The sequence below is a fragment of the Podarcis vaucheri genome (assembly GCF_965113315.1).
Source record: "Podarcis vaucheri genome assembly, chromosome: Z".
Taxonomy (NCBI): Eukaryota; Metazoa; Chordata; class Lepidosauria; order Squamata; family Lacertidae; genus Podarcis; species Podarcis vaucheri.
Genome location: NC_138758.1, coordinates 47,704,603 through 47,728,709, shown reverse-complemented (window position 1 = coordinate 47,728,709; position 24,107 = coordinate 47,704,603). Strand labels below are relative to the sequence as shown.

The window sequence follows — 24,107 nt, the reverse complement described above, 5'->3', positions numbered from 1 at the left end:
AAGTACTTAACCCGAGGTACCACTGTACTGCAATACCCCCCAGCATATTGTCACCCACTGTGCAGCACTGTGAGAGATTAAAATGCAGGCATCACCCAGATACCTGGTGCTAATGCCCTGCATGTGTGGGCTTTCATAGGAAGATGCTTTACACTGAGTCAGACCATTCATCTGTCTATCTCAGTATAGTAACTGTGACAGTATAGTAACAGTATAGTAACTGGCAGCAGCTCTCTGTGGTTTCCATGACCTACCTGGTGATGCCAGAAATTGAATCCGGGGCTTTCTGCATGCAAAGCTAATTCTCTACCTCTGAGCTACGGCTCATGTGTTTTACCAGAGCTGGGTCAGAGGCATCATCTTGGAGGCATATGGGAAACTTATGTCAACCTTTGGTGTGGCCAAATAGGGTCTTGCAATAGATGACCCTCGTGGTCCTTTCCAACTCTGCAATTCTATCATTTATTTATTCATTCATTTAACATTTTGCTTATTCAGTTACAGCAGATTCAATAAACCAACCACTGTCAGGTTGGAAACAACAGCATACCATAACGATTATTAAGCAATATAATTCAGCATCATCAATCTCAGGACAGATGTTTTTAACTTTTCTCAGGTTCTTCTGCCTTGCCCAGCACCTGTTGTGGAGGTCGCAGCCAGGAAGATCTGGTTTTTGGTTTTCCCCTTCCTCTCAAGTTAGGCTCCCAAATATGCACTCTTCCAGCAACTCTGAGCTTCTGTTGTCTCCTGTGGCCTAGGGGATGCAGTGGGTGGGGGAAGAATCAGGAATCAAGGCAGGGCTTGTGATGGGATCCTTGGGAGGCCTGGGTGACCCTCATCCCTGAAGAGGGGCTCTTCCGACTGCTTTTCATCTACTGCAGGTTCCTCCAGAGCTTTTATGGGAGGAGAGATCTCTGCCAAGGTTCTTCCTCCAAAGAAGCGTCTCCAGAGATTGGGTCAGGTGGGATCTTGATGCCCCAATGGTGCCTGTCCAGCCAATGTTTTCCCAAAACTGAAGGACCCTGAACAGGGCTGTATCTATGGAGGCAGATGTAGATATCTGAATGATGGCCTCCTTCCCTACATACCTTCTTGGCTGTTAAGGATGGGACTTGAGGGTGTGTAGTTCCATTGCTCTCAGAAGTTCAGGAGTGGTAGTGGCCCAGGAAAAAACCTTATCTGTGGGAGTCCCTAAGTTGTGGAATTTCCTCCCCAAAGTGGTATATCTGGCACCTTCATCATACAGCTTTTGCTTACACTGGTCTTTGACACTATAGATTGATTGACTGATTGATTGATTGATTGATTGATCATTCAATAGATAGAACATAGATAGAACATGGAGACAACCCTCCCTGTTCTTCTTTTGGTGAATTGTTTTAACTGATTTTAACATTGTATATATAACCTACCCTAGGGCCTTATGGAGAAGGGCAGGTAAGAACAACAAATATTACTAGTTAGTAACAATAATCAAGGACGCGGGTGGCGCTGTGGGCTAAAGCCTCAGTGCCTAGGGCTTGCCGATCGAAAGGTCGGCGGTTCGAATCCCCGCGGCGGGGTGCGCTCCCGCTGCTCGGTCCCAGCGCCTGCCAACCTAGCAGTTCGAAAGCACCCCCGGGGGCAAGTAGATAAATAGGTACCGCTTACCAGCGGGAAGGTAAACGGCGTTCCGTGTGCGGCTCTGGCTTGCCAGAGCAGCGTTGTCACGCTGGCCACGTGACCCGGAAGTGTCTTCGGACAGCGCTGGCCCCCGGCCAATAGATGTGAGATGGGCGCACAAACCCCAGAGTCTGTCAAGACTGGCCCGTTCGGGCAGGGGTACCTTTACCTTTACCTAACAATAATCATGTCTTGTGAAGGAAGTTGAGGATTTCTTATTAATTTTGGAGGCTTCTTATTAAGCCTCTATTTTCCTCTTTCTTTTGTTTTTAAAGCTGAACTGAAACAAACCAAGCTGCATAATTGATGCAAGCTGCCAAAATTCTGCTTCCGCTTCTGCACAATTTGGGTTAGTGGTGCAGAAAATGATTGGTTTCTGGAATAAAAAATAAAAAAGTACTAGATCCTTACCATCCTAGATATGTAGGATCCTGGCCATTTAGGGCTTTATTTTAGCGTGCACACGCGCGCACACACGCACACACACACACACACACACACACACACAGAGAGCATTACTTAAATTGCACCCCAATGCTTTAAAGAGGCAGCTGCTGCAATTTCCATCCCCCCCCCCCCCGCTTTGCTTTTTCTACAAGCTTTGCAGATCCAGGAGGCGGAGGGGAGATGCCTGGTCTCCAGAGTCCCTCTCTGCCCTCTTCCCAAGTGCTTGGTTTACTGCGTAAAATAGTCCTGGCATTTTTTTGGCACAGGTTCCTGCTCAAGCAGTGACACAGCAAAAAGAAAGAAAAGGGGATGAACGCATTGCAGCAGCTGGCGCTGCTTCTGTCACTGGGCCAGTGGCTGACGTTGAAAGAGCAATGCCAAGTGCATAATTACACAGTGGATGCCCAATAAATCTCCATGCCAGCTCCCTGCACGTGTGAGTTGATTGGTGTGAGCTTCCGTCAACGGATGGAGAATCAAAGGAGCTTCTTCGGCATCACATGGCTGGGCAGTATGAAACTGGCATGGCTGGTTTTTCTGGCACTTGGCTCTGTTTCCAAATTTTTCTTGGGTAAACATATTGGAAATAGTGTGATCTGCATGGGATTCATTGTTAGGTGAGCAATGCTGTAGAGGGGGACCCCAGGCAAGCAGAAGGGCTTTTCGATGGGCCAATCAGCTAAGAGCACTCAGGAAATACCACTCCTGCCTTACCTGAGGCTGGATGCAGTGGCGTAGCGTGGGTTGTCAGCACCCGGGGCAAGGCAAGTAATTTGCGCCCCCTAACCCGGGGATTTGCGCCCCTTAACCCGTGGATTTGCTACCCCTAACCCTAACCCCCAGATGTTGCACCCGGTGCAGCTGGCCCCACCTGCACCCCCCACTCTACGCCACTGGCTGGATGCCTTTTCCATCTCCCTTATGATACAGCTTTACTCCCTCAGTTTTCAAAGGACTTTCGGAAGGAGGGCGTGGGAAAATCTCAGCAAGATTCGTGGTCTGGGTTTTCTGTGTGTGTCTTAGATGGAGGGAAGGGGTAAAATGTAACCAGGCTTTTGTTCTCCTCCCCAGCTTAGTTCTTAGGGAGAACAGACCCTCCAAGTGTCCCTATTTTCCAGGATTCCCTGATTTAGAGAAACCATCCCAGTTTCTGATTTGATCCTGGAATGTCTCACTGTTCCTTAGGCTGTCCCTATTTTCATTGGAGAAATGCTGGTGGCTATGGAGTTATCCAGCCCCCAAGCAGTCTGAAGGCAGTCGTGTATAGGGAAGTTCTTTTTAAAAATGTTTAATGTTTAATTATGTTTTTATGTATGTTGGAAGCTGCCCTGAGTGACTGGGGCAACGCAGCCAGATGGGTGGAGTATAAACAGTAAAATACTCATTATGAAATGGGATGTCCCTATTTTCATCGGACAAATGTTGGAGGGTAATGGGGAGAATGGCTCATTCATACTTCGTCGAGCCTCCCTTTTCCGTTCTGATTTCTGTTCTGCCTCCTTCCTTCCAGCCACTTTGTCTCCATGTTCCCCACTCATTGGTTTCCATACTTCCTGAAACCTCTTCCCTGACTGCCTCCCCTACAAATGGGGGTTCCATGACCTTCAGTTGCAGCTGGGGCCCATTGGGACTGTAGGGCAGACAGCTGGAAGGCCAAGAACAGGCCAAACTTGCACCCAGAGCCAGAGCCAACGACAGGTAGAATCAACTCTAGTTTTGTCCTTATCCTCCTCCCTACTAAGTTATATAAAGGCAGTACAGTGGTACCTTGTGTTAAGTACTTAATTCGTTCTGGAGGTCCATTCTTAACCTGAAACTGCTCTTAACTCGAGGTACCACTTTAGCTAATGGGGCCTCCCGCTGCCGCCGCACGATTTCTGTTCTCATCCTGAAGCAAAGTTCTTAACCCGAGGTACTATTTCTGGGTTAGCGGAGTCTGTAACCTGAAGTGTCTGTTACCTGAAGCGTCTGTATCCAATGCTTTGGATTGAATCTAATCCTATGCTACTAAACCCACTGAGGTTACTGGGTATGACTCTCTCTTTTTAAAATGCAGTAAAATGGCTACATACAAATTCAATAAAACACAGAATACAGCACAAAACAACACATAGTGCCACAGCAGCAATTCTAATACATTCTGGCTGGTTTTTGGAGTTGCTTTGGGCATGACTTTTTTAGGTTCATTAATTTCTGTGGGTGTACTCTGAGTAGAACTTAGTTGCCTACAACCCTGTAAAGACAGATTTAATAACATACCATCAGTTATGTTGTTCAAATGCCTTTGCCTAGCTGTGAAATGGTGACAATGCTGGCATCTTACAGGCCCCTCTAGGGAGAGCATTTCATGCCTTCATTTCAATTCAAGGCAAGCTAGATTTATTTTGGTTGCTCAAAATTCTTTTTATTTGTGTGCACCACACTTGAGGTTTAGAAAGAAAAGGAACACCCAGTTTAGCAATATGTTGGAACCGAAGGGGTCTCAGTTTTGCTGGAACCAGTTTAGATGACTCATGTTCCTTGTCTTCTCTGTCCTCCTTTTGCTTTGGAAAGTCTTCTTGTTGAGTAACAAAGCAAGGGGACTGGTGGGACTGGGAGTGAAAGCCCTCTCGAACAAGTATTATAGTGGCAGCAGATCAGATAAAAGCTTTCCTTTTCATTTCTCCACACAAGATGATCTCACAAGAGTGCCAGCGGGCTGCTTTAAAAGAGAAAAGAAAAGCTAAAACTGGACTGTTTTCTTTTTCTTTTTTAACCTAGTTTAAAAAAACTCCCTGGGCTAGAAACTTCTGTGAATCTTTTCTACATAGAATTGTAAAGTTGGAGGTAAGAACAAGGGTCATCTAGTCCTTCCCCATGCAATGAAGGAATCTAGAATCTAGAAAAAGGGCCAAGACTGAAGTCTGATGAAGGGAACTGGCTGTGGTCAGAAGAACGTCAAGCTATTCCAGTGCTAGTCCTACTTAGGACCCATTGAAATAGATCACTCTGACTAATTTTGGCCTAGTCATTTCAACAGGTCATCTCTGAGTCTGTCTCAGTTGGATACAACCCTTTACTTCATTATTACATTTATATCCAGCTGTTCCTCCATAGCTGTGCACTAACCAACCACTTTATGCAGGTTTGCATGGGCAGATGTCTTGCCTTGTCTAAGCTCTTGGCTTGTGAGGGGCAGTATGTCATGCCAGACATACTGCAAGGTCAATCGCAGTCCACTCAGCTAAAAGCAACCTGAGTTCTTTGTCCCTGCTCATCCCGACAAGTAGATCACTTTTATAGAAGACCTGGTACTTCTTTATTGGCTGGGATGGCTCAAGTCATAGGGTCAGATGACGGTTTGGAGGCACAGAGTGAACCTAGAAGGCATCCTTGAGCCACAAGGCCTAAATTTACATGTTTTGCTGAGACATCAAACAAGTGGTGGTGCAGAAAACACAGTGCTGAAGAATGGCTGCTGGCGGGTGTGTGTGTGTGTGTATGTGTGTGTCTGGTTTGAGACTCCCTCCACATACCCTATGCACTTTAGAACCAGCGGTGGTGTAGTAGTTAGCGTGTTGGACTAGGACCTAGGAGACCAGGGTTCAAATTCTCACTTAGCCACGAAACTCATTGGGTGACCTTGGGCTCGTCACTGTCTTCTCTCAGCCTAACCCATCTCTCCTGGTTTTTGTGAGAATAAAATGAGGAGATGGAGAACTCTCTTTACCACCCTGAGTTACTTGGAGGAAAGGTGGGAGGATATAAATGCAATAAATAAATAAAGTAAAAATAGTATTTACCACATGGCATCAGCGTTCTGACCGTAGCACTTGTGTTCTTTAGGGCATCGTTGCCCTAAAACAATGATGTGTGGCAGAAAGCAGGTGAATGTGCCCATTTCCCAGCCCCTCTGAAAAGAGATGTTACAGGGCATTCATCCGCAGGGAGATGTATGAACTCCAGGTGCAAGAGAAAGCTTTTGCATCTCAAGCCTGTAGGGATTCCACTGTCATCCAATAGCAGAAGTTCCTTCAGACTATGGCAGATGGGAGAGAAGGGGAGCAGAGCCACTTCCTTGGCTTGGCTGAGGCACCTGCTCTGTGAACTCCTTTCCATTCCATCTGACTGTTAGGAAAACTCTGCAACTAAGGACTGTTGCCTGACAGTTGTATGTGCACAGTTCTACTCAGAGCAGACCCACTGAAATTAATGACCCTATGTTAGGAATTTCCATTAATTTCAATGGGTCTGCTCTGAATAGGACTAGAATTGCAAACAACCTCCCTCTCCTCCATCCCAGTATTTTTTCCCCTTTTGTGTTATGTCTTTTGGATTCTAAGCATGAGATCAGATACGATCTTATTATTGATATTTGTAAGCTGCTCTGGAAACCTGGTTTTTGCCGGTGGCGAGGCTGAGAAGTGAGCTAAAAATGTTTTAAATAAAGTATATACAGTATGTATATTTAGAAGTATGTTATAGCTTGCTTCAGAACAGCTCTATTTGCATTCTGCAGTGCTTTGCTGCATTTGGTTGAGTACAAAAACAGCTGAGATCCTGCTGAATTCTGCCTGCTCTGTTGGCTAGGGACTGTTCCTCTAATTATTTTGCTCAACATGCTTACTTATCGGATTGCCTTATCCCCTTATCGTGTTTGCTGGACTCTCCATTTTCAGTGCTGCTTTTGCATTAATTATATCTGCAACAGAACAACGGGACTTAAAAGCCCACAGTTAATTTATTTAAATGACATCCAGTAGATTAACCTCCTAGGTTTTCGTCTGCAACTTTAAGACTCTGCCTTGGGTAGAGTCAGACTGTCTATCCACACAGCTCAGTGTCATCATGTGCTCTGACTGGCAGCAGCACTCCAGGATGCCAACTGGATGTCCTTCTTATCCTGCTTTCTTTCCAGCGGCAGAGGTCAGGACTTGAACTTGGGACCTTTTGTACGCGTTCTGTCAGCCACAACCCTGCTGGCGAAGGTTCCTTTTGAATGTGCCCTTTCAAGAGGGAGTTTGGTAGCTCTGAGATTCCGCATGCATTGGCTGTGCAGAAGACAACCAGTTATGTTTGGGGGAGAGCCATAGCTCAGTGCGAGAGCATCTGCCTTCCATACAGAAGGTCCCAAGTTCAATCCCTGGCATCTCCAGGTGGGCCTAGGAATCCATGGAGAGCCACCAACCGCTTGTGCAGATAATACTGAACTAGGTGGACCTGACTCTGTATAAAGGCAACTTCCTATGTTTCTAGAGCTCCTGTGAGCACTTCCATTCATGCAGAAGGTTACAGGTTCAATTTCTGAAATCTCTGAATAGGATCAGGTATTACCATATTTTCCCATGTATAAGACGCCCCCATGTATAAGACGCCCCCTATTTTGGGGGACTCCAAATTAAGAAAACACCTCTCAGAACTATCCATGTATAAGACAAGCCCCAATTTTAAACCACTTTTTTTGGTTAAAAAAAACCCCCTAGTCTTATACATGGAAAAATACGGTAATCCCTGCCTGGAACCCTGGACAACCAATCAGTGTAGACAGTTGTTGGCATCTATCTGTCTTGAGACAATGGAGTGCACCTCCAGGGATGAAGTCTAACCACTGTGTTAGCAGTATGGAAGTGACCTCTCTGGGGTGCAAGCCTGGCAATGTGCATGGAGGTCCTGGACTGCCCAGATGACCAGACCTCCCTCTCGGCCTTGCTGCTGGGGTGCAAAGGAAAGCAGAGCAAGACGTTTGACCCCAGCTTGACTGTAGGAGTTGCCAGAAGGAGGCGTTCAATGCTCCATCCAACCATTTTCGGAACTCTACTCAAGACTTGTGTAGGGTTTACTCCTTAGCCTTTTCACCTCTCAAATACCATACTTTTCGCACCATAACACTCAGTCCCCCCCCCTAAAAGGTAAAGGGAAATGTGTCTGCGTGTTATGGAGCGAATGCAGGCAGGAGGAGCCACTCTTGCTGGCTGTTCGGCAGCCTCTCTTCCTCCGCTTGGCTTGCTGAGAAGCCGGCAACAGCTGAGCAACAGCTGAGTGTCGGGAGACAGCCTCTCTTCCTCCTGTCTGCCTGCTCTATGGCTTTTTGGAGAGGTGGGTGCTCGGAAGCCGGCAAGAGCTGCACGTGTAAAAGCCAAGGTGGGGAAAGGGAGACAGCCTCTCTTCCTCCTGTCTGTCTGCTCTATGGCTTTTTGGAGAGGTGGGCGCTTGGAAGCTGGCAAGAGCTGCACGTGTAAAAGCCAAGGTGGGGAAAGGGAGACAGCCTCTCTTTCTCAGTGTCTGCCTGCTCGATGGCTCTCCCTTACACAAATGTAAGCGGCTCTTACTCTGCTTTCTTTACAATGAGCTGGAAGGAGGGACAAAGAGGGCATTCCCCTTCCATCCCTCCCCCAGCACCTCACAGGTAAATTCAAACAAAGCAGCTTACAAGGCTCATGTCCCTGAGTCTCCTCCTCCTCTTTTTGCTCCTCTTCGAGGCAAGGCAGCTGCACAAATGTGAGTTCCCCCTCTCTCTTCCTTCCCTCCCTCCCTCCCTATTCCAACTTCAAAAAATATTGGGGGGACAGCCAGGTAAGCCCCATTCACATACCACAATGGGGGGTAGGGGATGACTCCCTCAAATAGTTAATGGGGGGGTGAAGGCACCTAGGCCTATAGGAGTTGGCTGCTTTGCCTAGGACAAGTGTGAGCTCCCCCCCTCCTCTTCCTTCATCACTGTATTGGAGATACCATACATTACTGACAGTTCCTTTATTCATGTGGTTACAGAGCATGGATCCACATGGATCCTCAGGATTTTTGCACTGGGTCACCCCAAATTCACCATCAGATCACATAGCATGTCCATGGCTACAGCTTGTACCAAATAAATCATGCACCCACTGTTGCCTGGGGCCGCAGTGGTGCAAAAATGTGGTTACAAAGCATGGATCCACATAGATCCTCAGGATTTTTGCATTGGGCTACCCCAAACTCACCGTCAGATCACATGTCTGTGGCCACAGCATGAACCACAAAAATCATACATCCACTGTTTCGTTTAGATTTTTCCCCCCTTGTTTTCCTCCTCTAAAAACTATGTGCGTGTTATGGTTGGGAGCGTGTTATAGAGCGAAAAATACGGTATATCCTGCAAAGCAGTGGAGGTTTAGGATCAGAGTTTCCCTCCTTCTCCCAGATGTGTTACCTTCCCAGGTTGACAAACCCCACCTGCCCCTCACGTCCCTCTAAAGCACATGCAGAAACCGCCTTCTTGACCGTTGGACTCAAAATTAGTCTTGTCTGCTCAATCTGCCAGAGCCTGTCTTTGCATTCAGAGGAAGCCCCTAACTCAAAGAAGGTTTGAGACCCATCGACTATCCTCACCTGGTTTGGCTGGCCAGTTGAAACTGTTTCCTGGGGTGTGGTCACTGTTGCATGGTGACAGCTTCTAGAAGCCACAGGTCAGAGCTGAGTGCAGGGTGAGGACCAAAGGTGGACAAACTACCCCAGAAGGAGCATGATGTGTTCTCCACCAGAGGTATTACCCTTCCCTAACAGCACACGTAGACAGTCCTGAGCTAATTTAACTTGGTATAAGGCAGTGTTCCATGTTGACTCTTCAGCCCCAAACAATTGCCGTGTTCCTCAGGCATTGTTGGGCAAATCCATTTTTGACAGAGTGACATGAGGCGTCTCCTGATGCATGTCCACCTTCAACAGCTTGGATAATCTTTTTGCAGAGTCAGCAGGTGAAAAGTGCCTTGAGGCTGACTGTTTTCTCCTTCCTTCAACACCTGGTCCTGAGTCAGCCTGAAACTGCCACCTGGGTGCTCACAGAAGTGGGAGCAAAGTTTTGCGATGGCATATGAGCTGGGTCTGTGTCTGCGTGGGTCATACAGAGGCTGAAAAAAATATTGTTATTGTGCTACGCAACTCGAGACCTCTGGTAATCTGATTGCATTGATAGCGATGCAATTTTATCCATATATTTATTATTAGATCTATATCCCACCATTTTTCCAACGAGTTCAGGGTGATGTACAGTATATGGCTTTCCTCACCTGTGAGGTAGGTTAGGCTGAAAGACCGGGATTGGTCTAAAAGCCACCCAGCAGCCTTCATGGCTGAATGGAGGTTTAAACCCTGGTCTCTCCCAGGTCTTATTCCAGCAATTTAACTACTGCACCCCACATGCTTGCTATATATGACCCTACTCTGATAGAACTGGGAGCCCACCTGCACTACACATTTAAATCAGCATCATACCACTTTAAAAAGTCATAAGGTAAAGGTACCCCTGACCATTATGTCCAGTCGTGGACGACTGTGGGGTTGCACGCTCTTCTCGCTCTATAGGCCAAGGGAGCCGGTCTTTGTCTGCAGACAGCTTCTGGGTCATATGGCCAGCGTGACTAAGCCGCTTCTGGTGAACCAGAGCAGCGCACGGAAACGCCATTTACCTTCCCACCAGATTTATCTACTTGCACTTTGACGTGCTTTTGAACTGCTAGGTGGGCAGGAGCTGGGACTGAACAACGGGAGCTCACCCTGTTGTGGGTATTTGAACTGCCAATCTTCTGATCGGCAAGCCCTAGGGAGACCACAGCACCACCTGTGTCCCTTAAAAAAAAAGGTCATAGCTTCCCCCCAAAGTATTCTGGGAACTATAATTTATTAAGGGTGCTGAGAGTCATCAGGAGGCCCCCTATTACCTTCACAGATCTACAGTTCCTAGAGAGGTTGAACAATCAATCCTTCTTTCCGTTGTTGTCCTGTATGGGCCCTCAGTCACCCGTGGGCAATATGGGGATAATAAGACCGGAGTGACTGGCGTGCTCTGGTCCATGGAGTCACGAAGAGTCGGACACGACTAAACGACTAAACAACAACAAAGGAAACCTGTACAGGTTTAGTTAGTGTTGCCATATGTCCAGAAATTTCTGGACATACCTGGAAAACTGCAGTTGGAAGTCTGGGCGAAAATTGTCACAATGTCTGGGTTGGTAGTGTCATTTTCGCCAACTTTCCTTTGTTGTTGTTTAGTCGTTTAGTCATGTCCGACTCTTCGTGACCCCATGGACCAGAGCACGCCAAGCACTCCTGTCTCCCACTGCCTCCCGCAGTTTGGTCAAACTCATGCTGGTAGCTTCGAGAACGCTGTCCAACCATCTCGTCCTCTGTCGTCCCCTTCTCCTTGCACCCTCCATCTTTCCCAACATCAGGGTCTTTTCCAGGGAGTCTTCTCTTCTCATGAGGTGGCCAAAGTACTGGAGCCTCAGCTTCAGGATCTGTCCTTCCAGTGAGCACTCAGGGCTGATTTCCTTAAGAATGGATACGTCTGATCTTCTTGCAGTCCATGGGACTCTCAAGAGTCTCCTCCAGCACCAGAATTCAAAAGCATTAATTCTTTGGCCTTCTAGCTTTAAAATGTCATTTTTTGTGATTTTGCCAAAAAAGCTCAAAAACTTTTGTGTCTGGATTTTCACTTTTTGAAATATGGAAACCCTGGAAGATAATACTTGTCAAGCACTTTGAGCACTTGAAAATGTGGCCTGGGAATCTATGGTCCCAAACCCCTCCCCCCACGCCCATAAAACTCACTAGGTGACCTTCAGTTAGTCTCTCAGCCTGCTTTATGTTACAGGGCTGTTGTGAGGATAAACCGGCGAAGGGGAGAACCTTGATCTCTTTGGAGGAAAAGTGGAATATAAACAGTGATTTTTTTTCTTTAAAAAAGAAACAAACAACATGTTTAGGCGTACTCTCATTTTCCTACTTGTATTGAAATACTGCCCCCTCAATGAGGCCAAAGTTAGATTCACAAAATGTTTAGGGGTATGCGTACCCCTGCGTACCCCCAGAAAAAAAGGACTGGATATAAATATCATAAGTCAAGCAAATTAAAGTAAAATAAATCTGTTGACTGCAGTATGAAATGTTGCCTTTTGCAAAGTGTGGGTGGGGCTACAGCCGAAAAGGGGTAGTTCACCCACTTTTTAAACTTGCACCTCCTCTCTCTGTTTCCTGCCTCCATCCCTAGATCATCCCTCCATCATTTCCATCTACAGTGGTACCTCTGGTTAAGAACTTAATTCGTTCTGAAGATCCGTTCTTAACCTGAAACTGTTCTTAACCTGAGGTACCACTTTAGCTAATGGGGCCTCCCGCTGCCGCCGCCCAATTTCTGTTCTCCTCCTGAAGCAAAGTTCTTAACCGGAAGTACTATTTCTGGGTTAGCGGAGGCTGTAACCTGAAGTGTCTATAACCTGAAGCGTCTGTAACCCGAGGTACCACTGTACCTGAAAGCAGACTGAGGGCAACATAAAATTCAGCAACTAATTCACTAAGGGTTTGCTGCAGGTTCACCACTTTTTGCCTTTAGAGATGAGGATTATTATATGTCTATTTTTAATTTAATTATCTATCTATCTATCTATCTATCTATCTATCTATCTATCTATCTATCTATCATCTATCAAAGAGGAATCAGCCTCAGTGTGACACTCGGAAGGTTTGCCTTTTCATGCTGCACTCTAGATTAAACTAGGCAGCTGCTCAATATGTTTTGTACAAATCTGCTTGCTTTGCATAGGCAGCCGGAAATTTGCATGCTTTTATGCTGAACTTGCAGCTCGTGCTGAATTTTTAGATTATTATTTTATTTCTGTATTCCCACCACCCACTTTAAAAAAAAAACAGAAAAAAGAAGAAAAAAAGGAGCAGCTTATAGATTTGTGGTGCAGTACTGTACATGGAGATCAGAAGATGGAGATGGAGAGAACACCAGATGATTAAGCTTATGGTTACACATGATAGGATCTGTGAGAATTTAACCCTCTGCCCACCCCCACCGTTGGTAGTTCAGCTTTTCCAAACTCGGTTGTTACAAACCAATACTCAGCCTTGTGGGAAGTAAATGGTTGCTTAAATTAGGCCACGGTGGAGAGCCTATTTCAACCTTGAGAACCACATCAGTGGAGCTCAGACCTGTGTATTTTCTATTTACCAAAGATAAAGAGCATAAAGGAATACTGCCATAGCAGACTGAAAGCAGCAGAAGAATGGAAATTATCAGTGAACTTGTTTTTCCAAGACATTACTAAAAAAAAATATACATTTCCCCCCGTAAACCTCTTTTGCATTTTTTACTTATTTAGGTTAGATAAATAAGTAAAAAATGCATCTTCCTCCCAATGAACCCGTGCTGGTGGAAATATCCATACTAATACAATTAAAACTTCTATAAACAGACAGTGAGGTAGGGAAGGTTCCCACAGGAATCTGATTGGTACTGTTAGAGCACTACCGACAATCTCTTCCCCAGCCTCCTGGTGTACTCACTTCCCCCAAATCCGCTCCACTTCCCAGTGGGGAGGAGTTGCAGTGGACCACGTGGCCACCCACTCCCCACCGGGGGTGGGGGACTCTGTCCCCCATTGCCTGGGGGATCCCGGCCACATCAGAGTCGTGGCCGTTTAAACAGAGGAGCGAGCCAGAGGACTTCCTCTTTGGCTGTTTGACCTTGTGTGGGGGAGGGGAGGTGTGGCCATCACCTGCCCCTCCATGCTTAAGGGTATTCTGTTAAAGGAACCCGGGGGTGTTGATCTAGTCTGAAGCCCGGCTGGGGGGCTAAGGCCTTGACATGACCCCGACGGGAACACCAGGGGGAGCTTGAGTTGGTTCGCATCGACAGGGCTCCCCCTACCGGTGACTTACCCTTCCTGGGACTTCCTGCACAATGGGCAGGAGTCAGATATAGTCAGGTCCAATCAATGCCTAAGCCAATACCGCTCACATTCTTTAATTTCAATAAAGTTGTGGCCAAAATTTGCCCAATAACATAAACCTAATATCCGTGTCCTTGTGTGAGTTATTTCCAATGAGGGGGTGGCTGCAGGATCTCAACATGCAATCGTTCTGCTTGCTCTTTTCTGTACAGTGGTGCCTCGCAAGACGAAATTAATTCGTTCCGCAAGTTTTTTCTTCTTGCGAGTTTTTCGTCTTGCGAAGCACGGTTTCCCATAGGAATGCATTGAAAATCAATCAATGCGTTCCTATGGAGACCATCCGGGGACAGAGGGGAAGCGCCGCGTGCCTTCCCCTCTGTCCCCGGACCTGTTTTAAAGCGATCTTCTCCCCGCCGCCCCTTGCTTCAAAAGAGGTCCGGGGTGCGGGGGCAAGCTTCGTTTTGCGAAGCAAGCCCATAGGGAAATTGCGAAGCAACTCGAAAACGAAAAAACCTTTCGTCTTGCGAGTTTTTCGTCTCGCGAGGCGTTCGTCTTGCGGGGCACCACTGTACTTTCCCCAGCTTGGAAATGTATTTTTGCATACATTGGCCTGGGGGCAAGAGAGGTTGCCACTTTGCCCAAAGTAGGCAGGTTTAGGTCTGTTCAAGGCCTTGCAGGGGTGCCAACTTGAATTAAATGGGGGGACGGGACAGGTAAGACCCACCCCACATAATCACATGACATAGTGCATACACCCCATTTGAATAGCAATGTACATCAACTTGGGAGGGGGGGCTGACCCCCTCAAATATTTTATTGGGGGAGCCAAATACCCCTCAGCCCCTACAGCAGTGATGGCAAACTTGGTCCTCTAGCTGTTTTGGGACTACAACTCCCATCATCCCTAGCTAGCAGGACCAGTGGTCAGGGATGATGGGAATTGTAGTCCCAAAACAGCTGGAGAGCCAAGTTTGGCCATCACTGCCCTAGGAGTTGGCTCTCTTGTGGCCTTGGGTGGGTGAAGACCCATGTGCACAATGTCTTCAGTTTTTTGACAGAAGAGAGGCGGGTTATAAATAAAAATAGCATCCATAGATTCTATACACATTTCCCTGAGCTCCTTGGGGCTTAACCGGATGTAGTTGTGCCTAGGAGAAAGCCACTGAAGGAGATAAGAGCTGATGATGATCTCATTGACTTTGTGAATTTAGGGAATGGTTTGTTTCTGTCTTCAGTTTCTTAAGATGCCTTGTCAGCAGTTGGAAGGTTTTCCCTGTGATCATCATTTATTGAGGAGCTTATGCACTGCTGGCAAGACAAGTCGATGACATGTAATGTTTAAAGCGGGGAGCTGGGGGGGGGGAAAGCAGCTTGCTTTCGTGAGTTGCTGCTAGATTGCTGGGAAGAATGTCCTGGAAGGATCTGAAAGAGCTAAAAGACACTGCCCAGTTACGTAAAGCTTTTTACCATCATCATTGTTTGTTGTTTAAATGTATTATCTGGTAGAGAATGAAAAGCATAATGGATTATCAAAAAGAGGTACAAAAATCATAACAGTTCAAAATGAAAAGAGGGGTCAGATTTTTCCTTTTAAAAAGCATATTGATTACAGTGGTACCACGGGTTACAGACGCTTCAGGTTACAGACTCTGCTAACCCAGAAATATTACCTCGGGTTAAGAACTTTGCTTCGGGATGAAGTGGCAGTGGTGCTTCAGGTTAAGAACAGTTTCAGGTTAAGAGTGGACCTCCGGAACGAATTAAGTTCTTAACCCTGTAGCCTTGAAGTACCACTGTAATATTATATGGAAAGTCTTACCTTCAAATGAAAAAGGCTATTTGTTTCCTCCAATGCACTGTTACTGCTAAACACAATGAAAGTATAGTGCTGCTACTAAAAATTCACACACACACATATACATATATAGGTAAAAGTACCCCCGACCATTAGGTCCGGTCGCGGACGACTCTGGGGTTGCGAACTCATCTCGCTCTATAGGCCGAGGGAGCCAGCGTTTGTCCACAGACAGCTTCCAGGTCATGTGGCCAGCATGACTAAGCCGCTTCTGGCAAACCAGAGCAGCACACGGAAACACTGTTTACCTTCCCGCCAGAGCAGTACCTATTGATCTACTTGCACTTTGACGTGCTTTTGAACTGCTAGGTTGGCAGGAGCTGGGACTGAACAATGGGCGCTCACCCCATCGCGGGAATTTGAACCTCTGACCTTCTGATTGGCAAGCCCTAGGCTCTGTGGTTTAGACCACAGCGCCAACCCTGTCCCTACACACACACACACACACACACACACACACACACACGAAAAAGATAAATCATCTTAAAAGGAATAAAATACAGTGGTGTCTTGGGTTACATACGCTTCAAGTTACATACGTTTCAGGTTACAGACTCTGCTAACCCAGAAATAGTGCTTCAGGTTAAGAACTTTGCTTCAGGATGAGAACAGAAATCGTGCTCCGGCGGTGGTGCGGCAGCAGGAGGCCCCATTGGCTAAAGTGGTGCTTCAGGTTAAGAACAGTTTCAGGTTAAGTACGGACCTCCGGAATGAATTAAGTTCTTAACCCGAGGTACCACTGTATGTCATTTATACGTTTACACATGAAATATAAATATGGCATTTTAGCCAATGCTAGTTCTGCTCAGACAAGATCCATTGAAATTAATGGGCATTACTAAAACCCATCAATTTAAGTGGATCTGTTCTAGAACTTAGATGGATATACAATGCCATTGTGTACAAAAAAATCAGTTGTGGTTTAAGAAGTGCTCCTGTTATTTTTCCCCAGCAGTGTCCAGATTCCATGAGTGGATGGGCGGGGGGCGGGGTGGGACTTGTTCATATACTTTGATGTCTCTTTCACAATATGTTAGCTTTGTCAAGAATGCTTTATCCCATACACTTTCATATGCGAGTATTACATGCAGTAAATCTTCCCTCGCCTTCTAATGAAGGAAGGATTTGTTTCCTACAATGTTTTTCCAATATTGATGCAAACAGATATTAAGAAATTACCAATTAATGCTTGTTTAACTCTGTAGTTTTAATATGCCTCCAAAGTAATATGAGCAAATCTAATGGCAGAACACAGGCATTATGATTTTATGACTGTAATGGCTTTCGGGTGAAATTCTTTACATCTCTGCGTGTCCACTGGATTCGTCATAGATCTGCGTCGCACCAGCACTTTGCAATGGAAACTCCACGGATGAGCAACAAGATTGAACACACTGCCCCTCTGCCTTGGGCCATCCCCTTATCTGCTCCGAAGGGTTGTGGGGTGGCAGGGACTTATGGAGCCCCCAGAACAGATTTAGTGGTTTGTTTTTTTTGCAGGGTGGAGGAGTAGAGGAAAAAAACTTGTGCAAATAGACCATTTTTGCCCACACAATGTGCTACTCAGAGCTACAATGAACACAGCCCTGTCACTTTATAAATACAGTATACAGTGGTACCTCGGTTAAGAACTTAATTCATTCTGGAACTCCGTTCTTAACCTGAAACTGTTCTTAACCTGGGGTACCACTTTGGCTAATGGGGCCTCCCACTGCCGCTGCGCGATTTCTGTTCTCATCCTGAAGCAAAGTTCTTAACCTGAGACTCTATTTCTGGGTTAGCCGAGTCTGTAACCTGAAGCGTATGTTACCCAAGGTACCACTGTACTTCTTTTTCAGTCAGGGCGCAGTTAGAGCACAAGAAGGGAATTGGATCCTGCTAGTGGGCTGGATCCTTCTCCCCCTACTGCTGTGGGCCGACTTTTGACTGCTGGGAAGGGGCTGTAATATTCCTTATGGGGAACTCCTTAGTGCAGCCCATTATGGCAGGCCCAGTGTCAAGCAGCTGATCGGTACTGCCAGTGAGCCCTGCTTGCAAAAGGGAGCAGCCAGGAGCTGACTTCAAGCTATCAATGGTTTCTTTGTCTCTCTCCACACCACCCCATTGCTGTGTGTGTCTGCAGCCACCAACTAGCAAATCTTTTCCTCATCTTAAAAAAAGCAATGTAGTTCATTCAACAGCTGGAAGCTTCCAGGCGGTATATGAATCAATAAGGCCGGGCAGGGGGCCCCAAACTGGTCATGTTGCTTTTCAATGAGGTGTTATATACAAGGTGCTAAACTGGAGCAAGGCGTTATTTCAGGCACTAGTCGTCTCTGAATGGTGGGGTTTAAAAATCATGGAAGAGAAGTGAGAGGAGGAAGAAGAAAATAGCATTTTCTTGGAAGTTTTTAAGAAGAGATAGGTTAGCTATCTGTCACGGATGACCCCTGGGGTCCCTTCTAACCCTGCAATTCTATGGTTCTGTGACTCACAAGCAGTTATTAACCAAAGACTGAATGGGCATCTGTCATGGATGCTTGAGTTAAGATTCCTGCGTTTGAGCTGGTTAGACTAGATGGAGCCCCTTCCAATTCTCCCATTCTATGATTCTATCTGGGCCGGCCAACCGGGAGGCTTCAGACAGACAGCCAATCACAGCAGCAGATTCCACACCTCTCTTTGCTCTAGTTGCTCAGTACACAGTCCCATGGGATGCTGTGTTGCTGAAAGCCAGAGGCCCCACGATAAGATTATTCCTGCAGTGCAGGTGGGTTGGACTAGATGACCCTCAGAGTCCCTTCCAACCATACAGCTGATTCTATGCCCTTGGTAGGTGGTGGGCTCTCCTTCCTTTGAGATTTCTCAGCAGAGCTTGGTTGGCCATCTGACATGGATGCTTTTGCTGCAATTCTTGCATTGCAGGGAGTTGGACTAGATGACCCTCATAGTCCCTTCCAATTTCCTCTTTCATAACACAGTAAATTCTTAGAAAGAGGATTAGACAAATTCACGGAGGAGGCATCCATCTATAGCTGCTTATAATAATCACTAGATAGAACCTCTAGGTTCAGAAGTAGTATAGTGGTACCTTGGATTACAGATGCTTCAGGTTACAGACTCCGCTAACCCAGAAATAGTACCTCGGGTTAAGAACTTTGCTTCAGGATGAGAACAGAAATTGCGTGGTGGCGGCACAGCGGCAGCGGGAAGCCCCATTAGCTAAGGACTTCCGGTCGGCGCCAGCGCTAATGGCGGTCCTCTTTCCGAGCTCCGGAGGAGGACTGCTCTGCGAGTTCGGGTCTGACCCGCTACGGCAAGCGGGGGACCCCTAAAATCACAGGCGCGGAAGCCTGTGAAGAAGGAGATTCGGTGGGCACCAGAAGCGCCCCTCTTTACCGCAGAAAGAGCCTTTTTAAAGGCTCCGGAACGACCTCGGGGGAGCGCGGTGCTGAGAATCGCTACCCAGCCCGCAGGGTGAAGCCGCGTCGCCACTAGCGGAGGGCGCCGATTCCTTCCTGTAAATTTTGGACTGAAAAAACCCGTGAGTAAGATTGAATATCTACCTGAAATTAAATCCTATATTTGAAATTTGGCTGAAAACGGGGAAAGGGAAAATTAAGGAAGTCTGCCTTCCCCCGACTGCATGAGCAACAATACAGTGGCATAGCGTGGGTTGCCAGTGCCCAGGGCTGTGTGGAGGTGGGACGGAGGGAAACCGGTGGAGTACGCATGCACGTTCAGCTGCTTAGCAGCAGTCACCCAGGAGATTGCAGCCGCAGAGATAAGAAAAGAAGAGTTGTTCTGTTGTTTGGTGAGGTCATTTCCTGGTTCGCATGGAGAAGCCGTTTTCGACAGAGCCCAGCTATAGAAGCATGCAGCTAACTCAGTTGCATCGCAGATAACTCACTTCTGCCCCCCTAACATAAAGCCTGCCCTGCCCCCCCCAAATAAATCCTGGCTATGACCGGGTGTTGGGATTTTTCACCCCTAACAATCTTGTGTCTGGGGCAACCGCCCCTGTGCCTTCTGAAGGAGGAAGTTGGACAAATGAAACTCTTTCAGTTCTGGGTTTTCAAGGCTCCAATTAATCAGATCCTTCGGAAAGTAAAGTTTCCACGAGTTGTGCTTTCGGGTGTGTGTTTGTGTGATCTGGAGGTTGAGGAAGAGAAGGGACCATAAATGATGGTGCCTTTGGCAGTCGCTTAAAAATCCAAATGTGTCCACATGCCTAAAACGCTTGGCAACCCTTGTTGCCTTTTGCAGCATAAGCAAACTACTGTATTGAAATCAGGTGTGCTTACTTCAGTTTCTATGGGTTAATCCTGCAAAACAAACATTGAGCTTTAGCAAAAGATCTTCAGCCAGTTGAATAGCAACCTTTTTTTTTTTTTAACAAAAACGTATATCTAAAATCTCCCAGGGAGATTATACATAAAATGGTATAAAATATCTGTTAAAAATAGCAACAGGAACAAACTTTAAATATGGTAAACATATTAAAATGATCAAAACACAAGTAAAATTAATAGATATTTTTGGGGAAATAATAATGATATAATTATATGTCTTGGTAGGCTTGCCTAAACAAAAATAGTCTTAGCAGGCATTAAAAGCAGTTCAAAAAGGATACCTGTCTAATAGGTTTGGAATGGCAGCTAGTAGGTGGCACCACAATGAAAGACCCTAAACTTTAAGTTAGAAATGTAAATAATATTTTCATTTCAACTGCTAGTGCAGGAACCCCATCAAAGAGAAGGGAAGAAGTATCTAGTCGCTGCACAATTACCGTATTTTTCGCTCTATAAGACGCACCAGACCACAAGACGCACCTAGTTTTTGGAGGAGGAAGACAAGAAAAAATATATTCTGAATCTCAGAAGCCAGAACAGCAAGAGGGATCGCTGTGCAGTGAAAGCAGCAATCCCTCTTGCTGTTCTGGCTTCTGAGATAGCTGCGCAGCCTGCATTCGCTCCATAAGATGCACACACGTTTCCCCTTACTTTTTAGGAAGGAAAAAGTGAGTCTTACAGAGCAAAAAATATGGTATTTTTTTGCTTTTTCTGGCTTCTGTGCCAGGATAGCCAACATGGTGCCCCTCCAGATGTTAGAATTGTAGAGTTGGAAAGGACTGCACAGGTCATCTAGCCCAACCCCCTTCAATGCAGGAATCTTTGCTCAATGTGGGACTCAAACCCAAAGTCCTGAGATTAAGTGTCTCATGCTGTACCGACTGAGCTATTCACAGTTGTTGGAGTATAGCTTGCATTGTCCCTGACCACTGGACTTGCTCACTGGGGCTGATGGGAGTGGAAGGACAGCTGACAGTAAGAGCTGTTTGACAGTGGAACGGTCTCCCTTGGGAGGTTGTAGACTCTCCTTCCTTGGAGGTTTTTGAGCAGAGGTTGGAGGACCATCTGTCAGGGATGCTTTAGCTGAGAGTCCTGCACTGCAGGGGGCTGGACTGGATGACCATCGGGGTCCCTTCCAATACTACAATTCTGTGATTTCTGTTGTTACAGAAATTACCGGGGGGGGGGCACATATTTAAAGTTGTTAAATGTTAGAAATATAATGCCTGAATGTATCCTTTCAACTTGACAGCTCAGGGAAGTTACCTAGCTTTAAAAATCAGATAAAATCAACTCCTTTGCCAGTTTCCTCCATTCCGATGCTATTTTGCCCTTGAAAAGGGACTCCAGGAAGTGGCCAGAGGTGACAATTGCTGAGCTGACTTTTGGCCAAGGAAAGCCTAATCCCATCACCAGACTTGCCTAGGGGTCCAGACATGCAAAGGAAGTTCTACAGTGGTACCTCGGGTTACAGACACTTCAGGTTACATACGCTTCAGGTTACAGACTCCGCTAACCCAGAAATAGTACCTCGGGTTAAGAACTTTGCTTCAGGATGAGAACAGAAATCGTGCTCCGGCGGCGCGGCGGCAGCAGGAGGCCCCATTAGCTAAAGTGGTGCTTCAGATTAAGAACAGTTTCAGGTTAAGAATGGACCTCCGGACTGAATTAAGTACTTAACCTGAGGTACCACTGTATTGTATTTTGGGTGGTGGGATTTCAGAGGTGTTTGCCTATGCTAATGTTATACCTGAGTCTTGCCCCCACATGTTTTGCCAATGCTAATCTTGGACCAAGGACTCGTCTGGACATGTTTGCCAAGGTTGAACCAGTGTAACCCCTGTCTACCCCTCCCCTTTGGTGACACGTCAGTGATGTAAACATGATGTATCAATGATGCTATGCGAACTGTATTCTGAGATGTGGTGGGAAGTTTTAAAAGTCAGTGTCGCCCCATGCTCTGGGTTCTCTCGCTGCTGTTGAACCTGTTGCGCAACAATAAAGGATCTAAGTCTACTGACTGCTGTTTTGCTCCAAATTTCTTGGCTGGAATTTCCTTCTTTTACTGACTGCTGACTGCATGGACCTGCAGGGGACTGGTACCCCGATGAGCTGAACTGTTGACTACTCACCCCAGAATTTTCCTTAACACTGTGATAACCTGGGTGGGGGGTGGGGCAGCCTTCCCTGGCTTTATACTTTATGTCACAAAAGAACATGAAATACTTGTTATCACCCCAATATGTCAGAGCAACGAGGTTTTATCAATTACAAAGGAGCTCTTTGATTGCTCCTGCAGTGAAAATAGTCCCGGGGTTGTGTTTCCTCTATTACATCTCTGGTCTTCCAAGTATGGTGGCTTTTTAAAAGGGCGGTGGGGGGGGCAGTATTTTTCCAGTTTTTATGATTAAAGTTATACATCATGAGAGGCCCATGAGCCACTTAATGGTTTCTACCAAGCCCATGACAAAGGAACAGCTGCAAAATCAATATTTTCTGCATGTCTTGGATGTGTGTATTACTTTTCCTTTAAAAAAAAACCAATTATTTAGCTGCCATGGTTATGGAAAGAAAAATTAAAAAACAGCTAGGGGTTTGGAACATCAAAAAATAAGTTTGAAACCAAAGTGGCAAAATTAAATAATACAGTGGAGGTGAGGGGGCAGGAGACATCCAAGCCTCTATCTGCACACCATGCATATTTTTGCTAATCTTCCAGAGCAAGCCTATGGACCAAAGACTTTGAGTGCCCCTCTCTCCTACCACTGATGCTCACTGCCCCATTGATCAGTGGGTGGTGAGGGTGATGGTCTCCCCACCCCAGCACCCCTGATAATGAAGGAGGAACTTAAGGAGTGTGGTTCTGTTTTCTACTTCCTTTTTCAGCTCAAGGTGCTTTTCACGGGCCTACAGGATATGACACAGGTTTAATAAAACCTTTGAAAACAAACAAACAAACAGAAATACCTGCAGGCCAAAAAAAAAAAAAAAGGTTGCTGAACTCTGTCCCAGGAGATATAGTTAATTTACTCTATGGGCGGCCTGCACAACCAATAAATGATTAATGTGAACCTGTTTCCGTGTGTGGGTGTGAGCGAGATCTCCATTTTAATTCCTTTTTCTTTCCTTTTCTCAATCCCTTTTGCAGACTTCATCATCTGTAACTGCAGTTCTGTTGGGAGCACTGGCCCGAGCGACTGCAACACCACGACAGGGCAGTGCGAATGCCGGACTGGACACGTGGGTCTGCACTGCGAAGGGTGTGGGGAAGGCTATTACCCAGACCCCACAAGTGGGCAGTGCCTTTGGTGCGGCTGTTATTCCGAGGGCTCCGAATCCCTGTCCTGCGACAAGTAAGGAATGGGGTGACGCGAGCGTCACCCACCACCAGCTTTGTACTTTCCCTTTTGACCGTGTGTTGGTGTTCAAGAGAGGGCTTGCTTCCTTGCTGTGCAGCTATGCTTATTCCCCCGCCCTAGAATTACAGCATTGGAAAATATCCCTGGGGGTCATCTAGTCCAACCCCTACAATGCAGGAACCACAGCTAAAGAGTTCCTTTGTAGGGAGGGGAAATCTTACTTATTAATAATTTATTTGTAGGTACAGTGGTGCCCCGCAAGACGAATGCCTCGCAAGACGAAAAACCTGCTAGACGAAAGGGTTTTCCGTTTTTCAATGCGCTTCGCAAGACGAATTTCCCTATGGGTTTGCTTCGCAAGACGAAAACGTCTTGCGAGTCTTGCGATTTTTTTTGCTCCCCCCCTTTTCTAAGCCGCTAAGCCGCTAAGCCGCTAAGCCTTTAATAGCCGCTAAGCCGCTAATAGCGCTAAGCCGCTAAGCTGCTAATAGGGTTGCTTCGCAAGACAAAAAAACCGCTAGACGAAGAGACTCGCGGAACGGATTATTTTCGTCTTCCAAGGCACCACTGTATTCTGTTGATATTTTTTTTAATGTAAGCATATGACTTACAAAAACAACAATAAAGCCCTCATGATAATATCAAAACTCAGTAGACAATAAGTAGAGTATATACAGTCGTACCTTGGTTCTCGAACGGAATCTGTTCTGGAAGTCGGTTCGACTTCCGAAAACATTTGAAAACCAAGGCATGGCTTCCG

General features: G+C 46.3%; 1 protein-coding gene across 1 annotated transcript in view; it reads left to right on the top strand.

Moving 5' to 3' along the window:
• Positions 1 to 24,107, top strand: part of MEGF9 (multiple EGF like domains 9) — an 84,740-nt gene that overhangs the window by 37,341 nt on the left and 23,292 nt on the right. The window contains exon 2 of the mRNA XM_082208907.1: positions 23,137 to 23,341. Coding sequence (XP_082065033.1) covers positions 23,137 to 23,341 — 205 coding nt within the window. The remainder of the gene's footprint in view (positions 1 to 23,136; positions 23,342 to 24,107) is intronic.